This window comes from Hemitrygon akajei, chromosome 7 (genome assembly GCF_048418815.1).
Source record: "Hemitrygon akajei chromosome 7, sHemAka1.3, whole genome shotgun sequence".
Taxonomy (NCBI): Eukaryota; Metazoa; Chordata; class Chondrichthyes; order Myliobatiformes; family Dasyatidae; genus Hemitrygon; species Hemitrygon akajei.
In genome coordinates, this window is record NC_133130.1 from 32,053,409 (window position 1) to 32,067,017 (window position 13,609).

The window sequence follows — 13,609 nt, forward strand, 5'->3', positions numbered from 1 at the left end:
GTTCCAGGTTTAATTCTGTGATTAATGACACCTTTGCAGATCAAGTTAATGTGAAGCTGAATAATTCAAAAATATTAATGATGCAGTCTTCAACAGCTCTCAAACCTGTGCTAAATAGAGCCACTTCTAGGTGAATTAATGGTATAATCATGGCAAATCAATTTAAATTAATTTATTCTCCACCTTACCCCTGCAAGACCACAGTATAAAGGATAACAATAGTGCTGCATTTGGAAGATGTGATCACGGTGCTGGTCCCTCTTTGGTCAGGAAAGCACAGCAACATCTCCATTTCTTGAGGACATTGAGGTGAGTCAGGCCCTCCATCCCCCACTTTAACCAGTTTTTATGGGACTGTCCGAACCAAACGCATCACCTTCTGGTATGGGAATTGCAAGACATCTGACTGCAAATCCCTACAAAAGATTGCGAGCACAAACAATGGAAAATATGCAGATGCTGTAAATGCAAGCATCACAGGCAAAATGCTGAAGGAACTCAGCAGGCCAGGCAGCATCTATGGAAAAGAGAAGAAAAAATCTGCAGGTGCTGGAAATCCGAGCAACACAAGAAGGGTCCTGCTGAAGGGTTTCAGCCCGACATGTCCACTGTATTCTTTTCCTGTATGCTGGCTGGCCTGCTGAGTTCCTCCAGCACTTTGTGTGTGTTGCAAAAGATTGCGAGGACTGCTGAGAAGATCACAGGGGTCCTTATCAGGACCGTTGCACACGCAGGGCCCTTAGCATTGTCAATGATCCCTCCCAACCATCCAACAATCGCTTTGACTCCCTACCAACAGGCAGACGGCACTGTAGCATTAGGACAAGAACTGGTAGAATGGGAAAAAGCTTCTTCCCCCAAGCCATGACTACTGAACTCACGGCCACCACCCAGGCCTCATCACATATGAAGTACCTGTAGTGTTATACTATTTACTTTATAACTTCTATCATATATACACCTTTACTATTTGTGACATAATTATTTATACCTACCTGTGTGGTGCACTTTGGTCTTAAGGATTGTTGTTCTGTTTGGTGGAATACATGTGTATGGTTGAATGACAACAAACTTGATGAGGTCCCCCTCTCTTTTGGAGAGTGGGGGAGGGGTCCTCATGTTACAATATTTACATCTCAAGTCATACAAAAAAGATGCTGACTGCATTAAATACCAAGAAGAGTTTATAAAACTAACCCAAAAGTAGATGTTAAATTCCACAATGTTTTACCAAATTACAGATACAATCTCCTAATAAAACCATCTTCTCTACATTAATGATACTAAAATGATCAACTAGTAGTTTTGGAAATTATTCACCTCTTATAGAAGAGTAAGAGATCAATTTCTCTTAAAAACAATTCAATTAGATACATAAAAGTCTGCTGGATATTCCTATGTGAAAATCTGGATATCAAAGATCTTGCACATTACATGTTGAGTGAATGAGTTGCTCATGAATTGCACTGAATTTACATTTTAGTGAAATGCTCCTCTTGCGGGATGTGGGAAGGTAGGGAGACCTCCAGTGTCCCCGACCACAATTGCGAGGAGTGCATCCAGCTGCAGCTTCTAACAAGTTGGAGCTGGGACTGGATGAACTCCAGATCATTTGGAAGGCTGAAAGGGTGATAGATAGGAGATAGAGAGAGGTAGTTACCCCCAAGGTGCAGGACACAGGAAACTGTGAGACAGTCAGGAAGAGAAAAAGGGATAAGGACCCAGTGCAGAATACCTCTGTTTCCATCCCCCACAATGACAGGTCTATCACTTTGGATACTCTCAGGGAGGGAGGGGGGTGTTACTTAACTGAAGAAAGCCACCATGTACGAGTCCCTAGCACTGAATAGAGGGGCATCCTTTTAAAACAGAGATGAGTAATTTCCTTAGCCAGAGAGTGGTGAATCTGTGGAATTCTCTGCCCAATGAAGCAGTGGAGGCTGCCTAAGTAAATATATTTAAGACAAGGTTGGATAGATTATTCTATAGTAGGGGAAAAGGCAGGTAGGTGGAGATGAGTCCATGGCCAGATCAGACATGATCTTGTTGAATGGTAGTGCCGGGTCGATGGGCCAGATGGCCTACTTCTGCACGTATTTCTTATGTTCTTATTTAAGGCAGAGATTGATATTTTTTTGATTGGTCAGTGCGTGAAAGGATACAGGAAGAAGGCATGAGATTGAAGCTGAGAGGTAAATTGGATCAGGCATGATAAAATAGCAGACCAGACCCAATGGGCCAAATAGCCTAACCTGACTTCTGTATCTTATGGTCTTACTGTTTTAGGACCTGCAATAACTGCACTCTGTAAAAGTATATTCATTAAAAGCTTATGTCCTGCAAGAACATGACAGTATTATATTGGAGTGGTGCAAGGATGCAGAGCATGAAGCACTAGCACAAGATGCTGTGTAGTAGGACACTGGATCGCACCTGGAGTTTTATCCACATGCTGAATTCTGTATTACAGGCTCTGCATTTTAAAGTGGGAAAATATAGTGTTAGGTTCCAAGATGTTCAACTATTTACTAATAGCTAGAAAAATAATGTTTGAAAACCAAATGTCACTCTTGGTTATGGACCAGGGAGATGAGGACTCCTAAGGAGTACATTACTGTGCAAATGTCTTAGGTACATACTGCACATGTAGCTAGGAGGCCCAAGACATTTGCATAGTACTGCAGTAATTTTATTTATTGCACTGTACTGCTGCCACAAAACAAACTTATTTCATAACATTCATGAGGGATGATAAACCTGATTCTGATATGGGAAGCGGGCAGAGAAAGCAGAATAATTCTTGGGAAAAGGGAGGAAGTGGGAAGCATCAGAGAGACGTTGTGCAATATCAATAACCTAATTGTTCGGAATCAAATGACCTTGCCTGATGACTCGGGGTTGGGTGTGTCTGCACGCATGCCAACCCCCACTCCTTCTCTGCCACCTGTCCCACAGCCTCTCCTGCGGTGCTCCACCCTCACGATCCTTTGCTGCCACCAGATTTACAAACTCACTCTCTGCTCCACGTTGACAAATACAGTACTGTGCAAAAGTTTTAGGCACCCTAGTTTATATAACTGTGCCTATGACTATTGCATTGTACAGTATAATTATTAACACTCACAATGGGTCATTTATTTGACTTTATTTCTCAAAATATAACAGATCACAGCTATCACATTGTTTGCAAATAATGAGTACATTGTTTAGGTGTTTGTATCTCTTACCTAGTTACATTTCCAGAAAATATATTTGACAGTTACTTCGAATAGTCAAAGAAAAAATTATTTAATGAATGCACCTAGTTTTCATCCATAAATTACATTATTTGTAGTACATCTCCTAGGCCCTGGTATTTCACATCACACTTGGTTGAGCGACTCTCCATTATTTAGGATGTAAAATAATCACCTCACCGAACAATAGAGACTGCAAAGTCCATGGAATATGGACGGATACAACAATGCTAGACTGTGATAAACAAACAGGTCAAGCCAGACGCTAAGGAACATTATACGGCATTCTGAACCATTATGTAATTTGGCATCCCAAGTTTAGAGTGAATATGTGAGATTGCTAAAAATATTCTGATGTGGCAGCCAAATAAAAGTCACAATGTGTCATTGCTGTGATGTTGAGAATGCAAACATGAAGTTAGGCAGGGAAAGAGAGAGCAGAGCAGGATAGCAACCATCAGAAATCAGTGCAATTTGTAAGGGATAGGGCAAAAGCGATCAAAAATCACTGGAAACGTTGTGGCAAGAGAGCAAGGATTAATTGATTGATGGATTCCCAAAAATGGGGGATGAGTAAGGAATGGAACTTACTGGACAGGTATCAGACAGCTGTTTGAACGCCACTGGGTTCAAAAGCCTTGTTCCATAGAATATGATTTCAAGATGGTGTTTATTTTATAAGCATAGTTTGTGATGGTTATTGTCTCTTCATATTATCAAGATGGTGTTTATTTTATAAGCATAGTTTGTGATGGTTATTGTCTCTTCATATTATCCCCAGGTGGAAGGGAAAAAACATCAGAAATTTAGTTGTTTTTTGAGATACTTCTCTACCAAAGGGGTTGTAAGGCGCTCCTTCCCTCTGCTAGCCTGCAGCTTACCCTGGGGGAAGGTGTAGCACCAACTTAGCCCCCCACCCCTGACCAGAGTCACGTGAAGCCATGGGAGCAGATGGTAGACGCTCGTATGACCAGACCACTGACGGCAGGCAGACGATCTCTGAATAGGATGGATAATGGCTGGGGTCACCCGTTTTGTAAAGTCACTGCCCATAAGGCGACAATGACAAACCACTTCTGCAGAAAAATTTGCCAAGAACAGTCATGATCAAAGACCATGATCACACATATCATATGACATGGCACATAATGATCATCATCATCATCTTTGTTTTTTTAAAAATAGAGGAAATACAATACCTATTGGAACAGTTATAGGAATGAAAAAAGCAACTACATGGGATGTTCAATTCTGCCTGTACTTCCCCACCTCCCTCACAATGCATCCGCTAAGACTATTAGGACCAGAGGTGTGACACCACTTGTCCAGCTTTCACAATTAGGCCACTAGTATGCAGGTCCAAAGAGAAATGCCAAACTACTTTCATTTGCTGACTTTGGATGGCTTAAACAAAATTTTGGCAAGCAGGTGAATTGGGCACAGCAGAACCATATCTCTTTGTTATTTGTGAATCGTGCAGATTTTTGTCAAGTTAGAAGTATGCATTATCAGCTTGGTAAGAGTAACTCAGGGGTTGAAATCTGGTACAAAAATTCAGTTCCCTTGTAGACCGTGAAAGTAATTTCAGAAGCAGTGTTCATCATATTTTCTGCAGGCATTGGACAAGTTGGCTGTTATGAAATGCAGTTCACGAGGTAGAAGACCCAGCCCCAGATGGACTTCTTCAATTAGCAGCATTGACTACAGAAGTCAAAGTATTGAATATTTCAAGTTCTGTTTCTGCTCTTTACCATGCATTCATTTCTAAAATAGCACACTCACTATAATATTTTCTATGCTAAATTACAAAGATTGCACAGGAGAATAGCAATTAGAAGTTTTGCAAAACGTTTATTTCCCAGTATTATGTAACATTTGGAGCCGTAAGAATGGTAAAAATTACTTAGGGCCCAGCATTTCCTGTGGTTTAACCCACTTTTCAAACTCTTCTGCTGTAAGGAATCCTAACTTGACTGCCATTTCTTTTAATGTTGTGCCTTCCTTGTGGGCTGCCTTGGCGATCTTCGCTGCTTTATCATAACCTGTTTACAACAAGAAGTTAAAACCATCATTCTTTGTTTTTGAGAAATCCACACTTCTATCAACAATTCCCTAGCAAACTGTGCACCACAAAACAATTCACATCAATGTGCTTCATTTATAGTGTTCTGTACATGATACTTGCCAAAACAGTGATGAAGGATTTGCTAGTCAAAAATGCACTCTTCGTTTTGTGGAAGCAATCTATCTTTCTGAACTACTGCTCAGGAATTGTACAGAACTAAACCAGTGAACCACAATGTGAAAATAGCAAAACCATCTCAGTCAACCTCACAAGCATGTACAGACTAGTGTCAGAGTTGAGAGCGCCAATCCAAAGTTAGCCAGCTTTGTCACAATTAGGTAATGATACAGACTGCTCTAACATTAACCCTGTGTATATATGGCCCATTAGAGGTGCAAGCAGGGTAATGGGAAGGAAATTACCTCAAAATTCCTCGGTATTAGTTCCATACCGCATGAATTACACATGTGCAAGGAGAACTACCGCAGGGTACCATCCCACTGCTGATATATCAGCATTCTCCATGTTGAGATCCATCTGGTGGTGCTACTGAGGGTATGAGGGGCACACAAGAATGGGGAACTTCAATGTCCCTCATTCGATGACTTGATGTTACAGTCTCAGAGATGGTTAAAGCCAAAGGACAGATTGGGTTTGAGGGGGCCTGTGAGACAACCAAAGCAATGGAATAGCATGTGGATATCTTTCTCACCAATTGGTCAGCCATACTGGAATTTCCCCACAAAATAAAAAATTTCAAATTGGCGGTGCGACGCAGTTTGCAGCAGCCTCTCCGGAGTTGATATCTGTTATTTGTCAAGCGGGGTGCTGTGCACAATCCTAATCTGATGAAAAATGGACGTGGGAGCATGGAAGAACATCTGGAAATCTCCAGGAAGGCCTTCTTCGTTGCTGCTGCTGTTGTGAGGTCCAGGTCTCTGCTGGGAGAACAGGCGCCCAGTCCTCGGGGTTGCGTTGCTGGTGGCCAGTGGCAGGAGCGTCGTAGCACAGAGGATGGTGCTAAGAGAGGCTGTGCCAGAGGGGATGGTCGGAGGCTCAGAGTCCACTGCGGTCGGGGTGCTTTCACTGTGTCTGCGAGGCTGAGTCTGGCGGCGCCGTGGAAGTCCGTAGCAGGGGTATTCCATTCTGCTGCCTGCGTGGGATGACGAGTCTAACGGGACCCTGAGGACTTGTGGAAACTGTGTGGTGGTTTCTTTCGAACTTATTGTCTTTTAACATCTTTGGACTACTTTTACTGTACCCATGGTCTGTTTTTTTAATCAATTATAGTATTGTTTGCACTGTTGTAACTATGTGGGTTTGTGTAGGTCTTGTAGCTTTAGTTTTTGGTTTGTTGGGTGGTAGAGTTGGTCTCCTGACTTGGTGTGTCTGGGTAGTCTTGTTTTGTCTGGTGGATTTGGAGCTCCTTTCCGGGGAACGCGCTAAGATGGTAGCGCGATATTAATACGCAGCAGCCTCTCCGGACTCTGGATTTGGGGATTGCCAAACGTTATGTGGATTTTCTGGTGTACTCTGTTTTGTCGTGTGCTTTTCTAATATCATTCTGGAGGAACGTTGTTTCATTTTTTAACTGCATTGCAGTTGTGGTTTCTAAATGACAATAAACTGAAATTCAATAGCAATGTGAAGTGCCCTTGCCATTAGAGTCATAGACCATGACAGCACATCAGGCCCTTCACCCATTTAGTCCGTACTGAACTATTGTTCCGTCTAGTCCCATTGACCCACACCTGGACCATGGCCCTCCATATCCAAAATTCTCTTCAATGTTGAATTCGAGCCTGCATCCACCACTTTCACTGGCAGCTTTTTCCACAGTCACTACTCTCTGAGTGAAGAAGTTGCCCCTCATATTCCCCTTGTCACTGTGAAGACTGAGTCTGACTTTTACACTGAAAACCTCATGCAATATTCAGCACTTCTGCCATAACCATATAAAAATTACAGCACGCAAACAGGCCATCTCGGCCCTTTTAGTCCGTGCCGAACACCTACTCTCAACTAGTCCCACTGACCTGCACTCAGCCCATAACCTTCCATTCTTTTCCTGTCCATATACCTATCCAATTTTACTCTAAACAACAATATCAAACCTGCCTCTACCACTTCTACTGGAAGCTCGTTCCACACAGCTACCACTCTCTGAGTAAAGAAGTTCCCCCTCGTGTTAGCCCTAAACTTTTGCCCCTTAACTCTCAACTCATGTCCTCGTGATTGAATCTCCCCTACTCTCAATGGAAAAAGCCTATGTCAACTCTATCTATCCCCCTCATAATTTTAAATGCCTCTATCAAGTCTCCCCTCAACCTTCTACGTTCCAAAGAATAAAGACCTAACTTGTTCAACCTTTCTCTGTAACTAAGGTGCTGAAACCCTGGTAACATTCTAGTAAATCTTCTCTGTACTCTCTCTATTTTGTTGACATCTTTCCTATAATTTGGTGACCAGAACTGTACACAATACTCCAAATTTGGCCTTACCAATGCCTTGTACAATTTTAACATTACATCCCAACTCCTATACTCAATGCTCTGATTTATAAAGGCCAGCATACCAAAAGCTTTCTTCACCACCCTATCCACATGAGATTCCACCTTCAGGGAACTATGCACCATTATTCCTAGATCACTCTATTCTACTGCATTCTTCAATGCCCTACCATTTACCATGTATGTCCTATTTTGATTAGTCCTACCAAAATGTAGCACCTCACACTTATCAGCATTAAACTCCATCTGCCATCTTTCAGCCCGCTCTTCTGTGTAGCTTTGAAAACCTACTTCATTATCCACAACGCCACCTATCTTGGTATCATCTGCATACTTACCAATCCAATTTACCACCCCATCATCCAGATCATTTATGTATATGACAAACAACACTGGACCCAGTACAGATCCCTGAGGCACATCACTAGTCACCGGCCTCCAACCTGACAAACAGTTATCCACCACTACTCTCTGGCATCTCCCATCCAGCCACTGTTGAATCCATTTTACTACTTCAATATTAATAGCTAACGATTGAACCTTCCTAACTAACCTTCCATGTGGAACCTTGTCAAAGGCCTTACTGAAGTCCATATAGACAACATCCACTGCTTTACCCTCGTCAACTTTCGTAGTAACCTCTTCAAAAAATTCAATAAGATTTGTCAAACATAACCTTCCACGTACAAATCCATGTTGACTGTTCCTAATCAGACCCTGTTTATCCAGATAATTATACCATCTCTAAGAATACTTTCCATTAATTTACCCACCACTGACATCAAACTTACAGGCCTATAATTGCTAGGTTTACTCTTAGAACCCTTTTTAAACAATAGAATAACATGTGTTGTAAGATTACCTACACAATCAGTACTCATAATGGTTATGTGAGCTACTGTTAAATTTCAGCAGCCAAATGGTAACCAATTGGCTAGGCACTTTCCTCACTCCTCTAGCAGCAGAAAAGAACCCACTATCGCTCCCTAACCAGTTGGCCCAGTGCTATCCTTAATCCTTCAGAGGTAGAAAGATTCATGGTGCTCTCCATAACCAGTTGGCTCGGCACCTCCCTCGCTCCTCCAGCAACAGAAAGGGTAGTCACCATCTCTCTCTAGTTGGCTTAACACTGCCTTCACACCTCCAACTGTGTAAAATCGGTTGAGCAATGATGAACATTGTCAACCTAAATGTAGGTTGGGTAGGACTACAACTAGAGGTCATGGGCTAAGGGTGAAAGGTGATAAGTTTAAGGGGAATATGGGGAACTTCTTCACTCAGAGAGTCGTGAGAGTGTAGAATGAGCTAACAGCACAAGTTGTGCATGTAACTTCAATTTCAATGTTTAAGAGAAGTTTAAATAGGTACATTGATGGTAGGGAAATGGAGAGCTGTAGACCTGGTGTAGGTTGATGGGAGTAAGCAGTTTAGATGGTTCAGCCTGGACTAGATGGACTAAATGATTCTAATCCTTTCCAATCTATACTTCTCCCTATGACAATGGAATTTCAACTTCCAAGGTTCAATTTTCAGTTAACAAAGTGTTAACTGAAAGAAGTCCAAATTAGCTGGGCTACTATCTTCAGACCCCTTTCAAGGCAACAGCCTGTTATTTTACACTGTTGCGTACGACAACAGACCCAAAACGCTTAGAATTTCCATCCCTGAAAGTATTGTTTATTTCTAAGACCACAATGCTATTCAGGATCTGCTGGAAACCTTTCACTTCATCTCCTGATTCGAGTCAAAAGAGATTCTTTTCTGTGAAGGTCAGGGCCTTCTTTCAAAGATAAAAGATGATTTTGTTTTGTCTTTTATTCTGACCCAGCATTACATGGTGACATGCTAGGTTTCTGGTACAAAAAGTAAACAAATAACATTTGAAAATCAGTCCTGGAGTCATGTATCATGCGGTGACAGTCAATCACAGCAGGAATATTGATCTCAAGTACTTCACTCTGATTCTAACTCACACTCAGCAGTTTCCCCAAAACGAAGACAAAAAGAAATAACATCAACCTGCTTTCTTACCGATATGTGGGTTAAGTGCTGTCACCAGCATTAGTGACTCATTCATTAACTTGTTAATCCTTTCAGTGTTGGCCTCAATTCCAACCACACAATTGTCTGTGAAGGAGACACAGGAATCTCCAATCAATTGTGCTGAATTCAGCACATTTTTAATCTGGAAGAGAAAAGCAAAATATATCAAATCATCTTGGAGATTAGAACATACAGTTAATACGAAAAGCTGAACGTTAGTCAGGCTTTGTGGTTCTAATGAGAAATAATAATTCCCCCCTGCTCCACTTTGTCTCCTAACCCAATGATCATACACATTAAAAATCTATCCCCATTTGAAAAGTTTTTTTTTAAGAACCACCTACTCAATCCAAGGACCTGGTTCAATGCTCTTTACCAGGATTGATTTTCAAATTTCACGTATTTCTGTAGTTCTTTATCAAAACTATAATTCATTCCAGAAACTGGTGAAATTGTACAATATGATATCACATAGAATAGTTGAGAGTGCAAGGAGGAAAATGGGCAAGATAGGAGAAAAACAATATCATAATTATAGCAGAGAGAAAGTAAACAGAAAGGGTGAGGCTTGTGCAGACAGAATTGCCAGCACTTGCCAAATGGATGTTTCTAAACTACAAACGTGAACAATTTAAATGGTTATTTCTCATGTTTGGAAAAGAGCTGTGCAAAGGATAATATACTTAAACATCAACAAACTCAAGAGAACATAGCAACCCTTAACAAACTTCCTTCAATATGAACAGAGGGTAGGGGAGAAAAAAAATAAATGAAGAAAGAACTTGCATATATGCTCTCTTGACATTATAGGAGCAAAGTGGCTGTTCTGAGATGAAGTGACTGTTGGAATATAGGATTGAGCATATGGGATGCAACTAATTACACAAACAGGTTCACCAAATTACCACATCACTTGTTCCTTTTGCATGGGGATTCTATCTCCTGCACTATCTTAAAGTCAGCAATACTTCACACTATATAGTTTTAGAAGATGAAGCAAAATCCATGCTTAAGTATAACAAGCAATAAGGACCCGACATGTTGGAAAGAGCTGCGGCAAACAGGAGCAGCAAAGATTTACTCCAGTAATCCGTTTGCCACAGCTCTGTCAAACATGTCAGGCCCTTATTGCTTGTTATATATCAGCATGAATTTTGCTTCATCTCCGAAAACTATATAGTGTAAAGTACTGCTGACTTCAAGTTGGTATACAATAGTGGAAATTATCAATTTTTTTGGGTGGGGTGGCATTCATTCCAACATATCTGAAAGATGGATGAGTGGATGTGACAGGAACAGCTATGTAGCAATATTACAAAACCCCAGTGCAGCAATAATTTCAACTTTCTCTTTGAGAATGTGGTTTCTTCTTCCTCTTCATAAAACTCAATTTCCCTAGTCCTGCAGCATATGAAAATCAGCCAAACCTTACAGTCTTTAGTTCAGGGATATAAGACAAAATTCACAGTGCTATATAACAGGCAGTAAACTTAGGGGACTATTTAATATACAAACATAGGCACAAACACAAAGATACATGCATCAAACACACTGCAGTTAGAGGACAAACAACCAATATTACATAGACATCCAGTATGTGCCTTTATCGTTTTGTACCATTGCAAAGGACTCATATTAAGACTAACCACAAATTCCTTCAAAAAAAAAAATCAGCCTTCTTTAATACTTACCATCATGGGCTTAAACACATTCAACTCAAAGTGGCCGTTACTTCCACCAACAGTGACAGCGACGTGATTTCCCATGACCTGCGCAGCTACCATGGTAACAGCTTCACATTGAGTAGGGTTCACCTTACCTTACAAGGGATAGAAAATACTTTGTGAAAATTAAAGTTAGACGTTAGCAGAAAATGAGGCTTTACATAAACCATTGTTTTATTTTTAAATTGTAAAATCACAACAGTCAAAAATTAAATACAGCAACAAAACGAGGTGAAATTGCCTTATATGAACATGTGCACTATCCAAATAAACTCTTCTCGGGCTTCGAGCGAGGTACAGGTATTGATTATAACCGATGTTTCAATGACAAACTGCCATCTTCATCAGGGACGATGCCTGGGCATGTCTAGTCTGGTGTTATTTATACCTGTCCCCCCCCCCCCCCCCTCCCGTTGTCATCCCTCCTGATTGGTTAGTCCTCATCCAATCAGGTTTCCACTCTTCCACCTTGTTAATAATTGAATTCCAATTCTTATTTCTAGCGAGACCTTTGTCTTTGTTAAAACTCTTTTCCTCTAGTTTTATTTCAATGGCTTCCTTTACCAGGCAGTCCCAAAAGCCATTGGTGCAGCACAGTAGTTTTGTGCTGTCGGAAGTCAATCCTATGGCCATTGTGAATGCAGAGCTGTGCTACCACTCATTTCTACGGGTAACCCGGATGGCAATATTTCCTGTGCTCCCTGAAGTGTGTTTCCATCGTGCGTGGAAATATAGGGAAGACAGGTGGGAGTGATAGGTTCCTCCTTGCCATTAGGTTTCCTGGTTTTTCCGTCAACACTAATCGATTTCCTTCTCTTTGTAACCATTCTGTAGAAGTGTCGTGCATAATTGTCTCATTTGCTCGGGGAGACTCTTTGGGTCTAAAATAGTTTTTGCATAGTTAGTCTAAATGGAAAGAACCACTCTACTTTGGGAGGCATGATGGTAGCTGTTATTGTTGAATTATAAGTTCATTTGAATGGGTTTCCAGTAGACAGCATGTCTGAGGCTACCGTCAGGTTTCTGTCATATTACAAATGTCCAGGAACAGGAGGCAAATATTCTCCTCCATCTCCATTGTAAACTGAATGGCTACAAGATAAAGGAAATCAATTGGGCCCTTAAAAATGGTCGAGGTAAAAACTAGGAAACCTAACAACAAGGAGGAACCTGTTGCTATTACCAGTCTTCCCTATACCGTCACAGTTTCTGGGATTGTCTGGATCCTGAAGAAATACTGGTTTAATCCCATCCACGAGCCCATAAGGAAGCTCAAAACACAGCTTATGCGGGTCAAGGGATACCTGGGACTCAGGTTGTCTGGGTTTACAGGATTCCCTGTGAAAGTGGAGCAGTACATATCGGCCAGACGGGACACATGGTGGAAACCCACATCAAAGAGAACAGCGGCTGTATCCATTTGGATTACACTGAGAAATCAGCGGTAGTAGAACATGGCATTGAAATAAGAAAAGAATTTTAACGAAGATGAAGGTCTTACTCTAAGAAAGAATTGGAATTCGATTGTAAACAAGGTGGGAGAGCAAAAACATGATTGGATGAGGACTAACCAATCAGGAAGGATTGATATTGGGATATAAATACCACTGGACTATACAGCATCATCCCTGATGAAGATGGAAGAGTTGTCATCGAAACGTCAGTTATAATTGATATTTGTACCCATCTGGAAGCCCGAGAAGATTTTATTTGTCATGTACGCCGGGAAAGCACTAGATCCTTTTTCATATGCCCTATCCTCTTTTGTCCCAGCTTTTACTATGGCTCTCTAAAGCCCAGTTTTGCATAAGCTCAAAAGGTTCAAGTTTTGTATGGCCATTGAACACTGGAATTAAAGTCTCAGTGTTTCCAGATTAACGGAATTAGAAATTATTAAATATTTTGTCACAAGAACCACATAGAATGCTGATGATTGGACAATTCCTCTCAAGCTCTTCAGTGCAGAACCAGGGCTGGTATCACATTGACATCATGTGGATTTCCTGGTTTTGTTACACAGAACAGGGACAG

At 41.2% G+C, this 13,609-nt stretch overlaps 1 protein-coding gene across 2 annotated transcripts in view; it reads right to left on the minus strand.

Annotated features, from left to right (window-relative positions):
• Positions 1–3,128: 3,128 nt before the first annotated feature.
• The window catches only part of fh (fumarate hydratase), a 31,467-nt gene continuing 20,986 nt past the window's right edge, over positions 3,129–13,609 (minus strand). For both annotated transcript variants that reach the window (XM_073050597.1, XM_073050598.1), the window contains exons 8-10: positions 11,546–11,673; positions 9,843–9,996; positions 3,129–5,278 (exon numbers count right to left, since the gene is read on the minus strand). In XM_073050597.1, the coding sequence (XP_072906698.1) occupies positions 5,136–5,278; positions 9,843–9,996; positions 11,546–11,673 (425 nt within the window). In that variant the 3' untranslated portion in view covers positions 3,129–5,135. The remainder of the gene's footprint in view (positions 5,279–9,842; positions 9,997–11,545; positions 11,674–13,609) is intronic.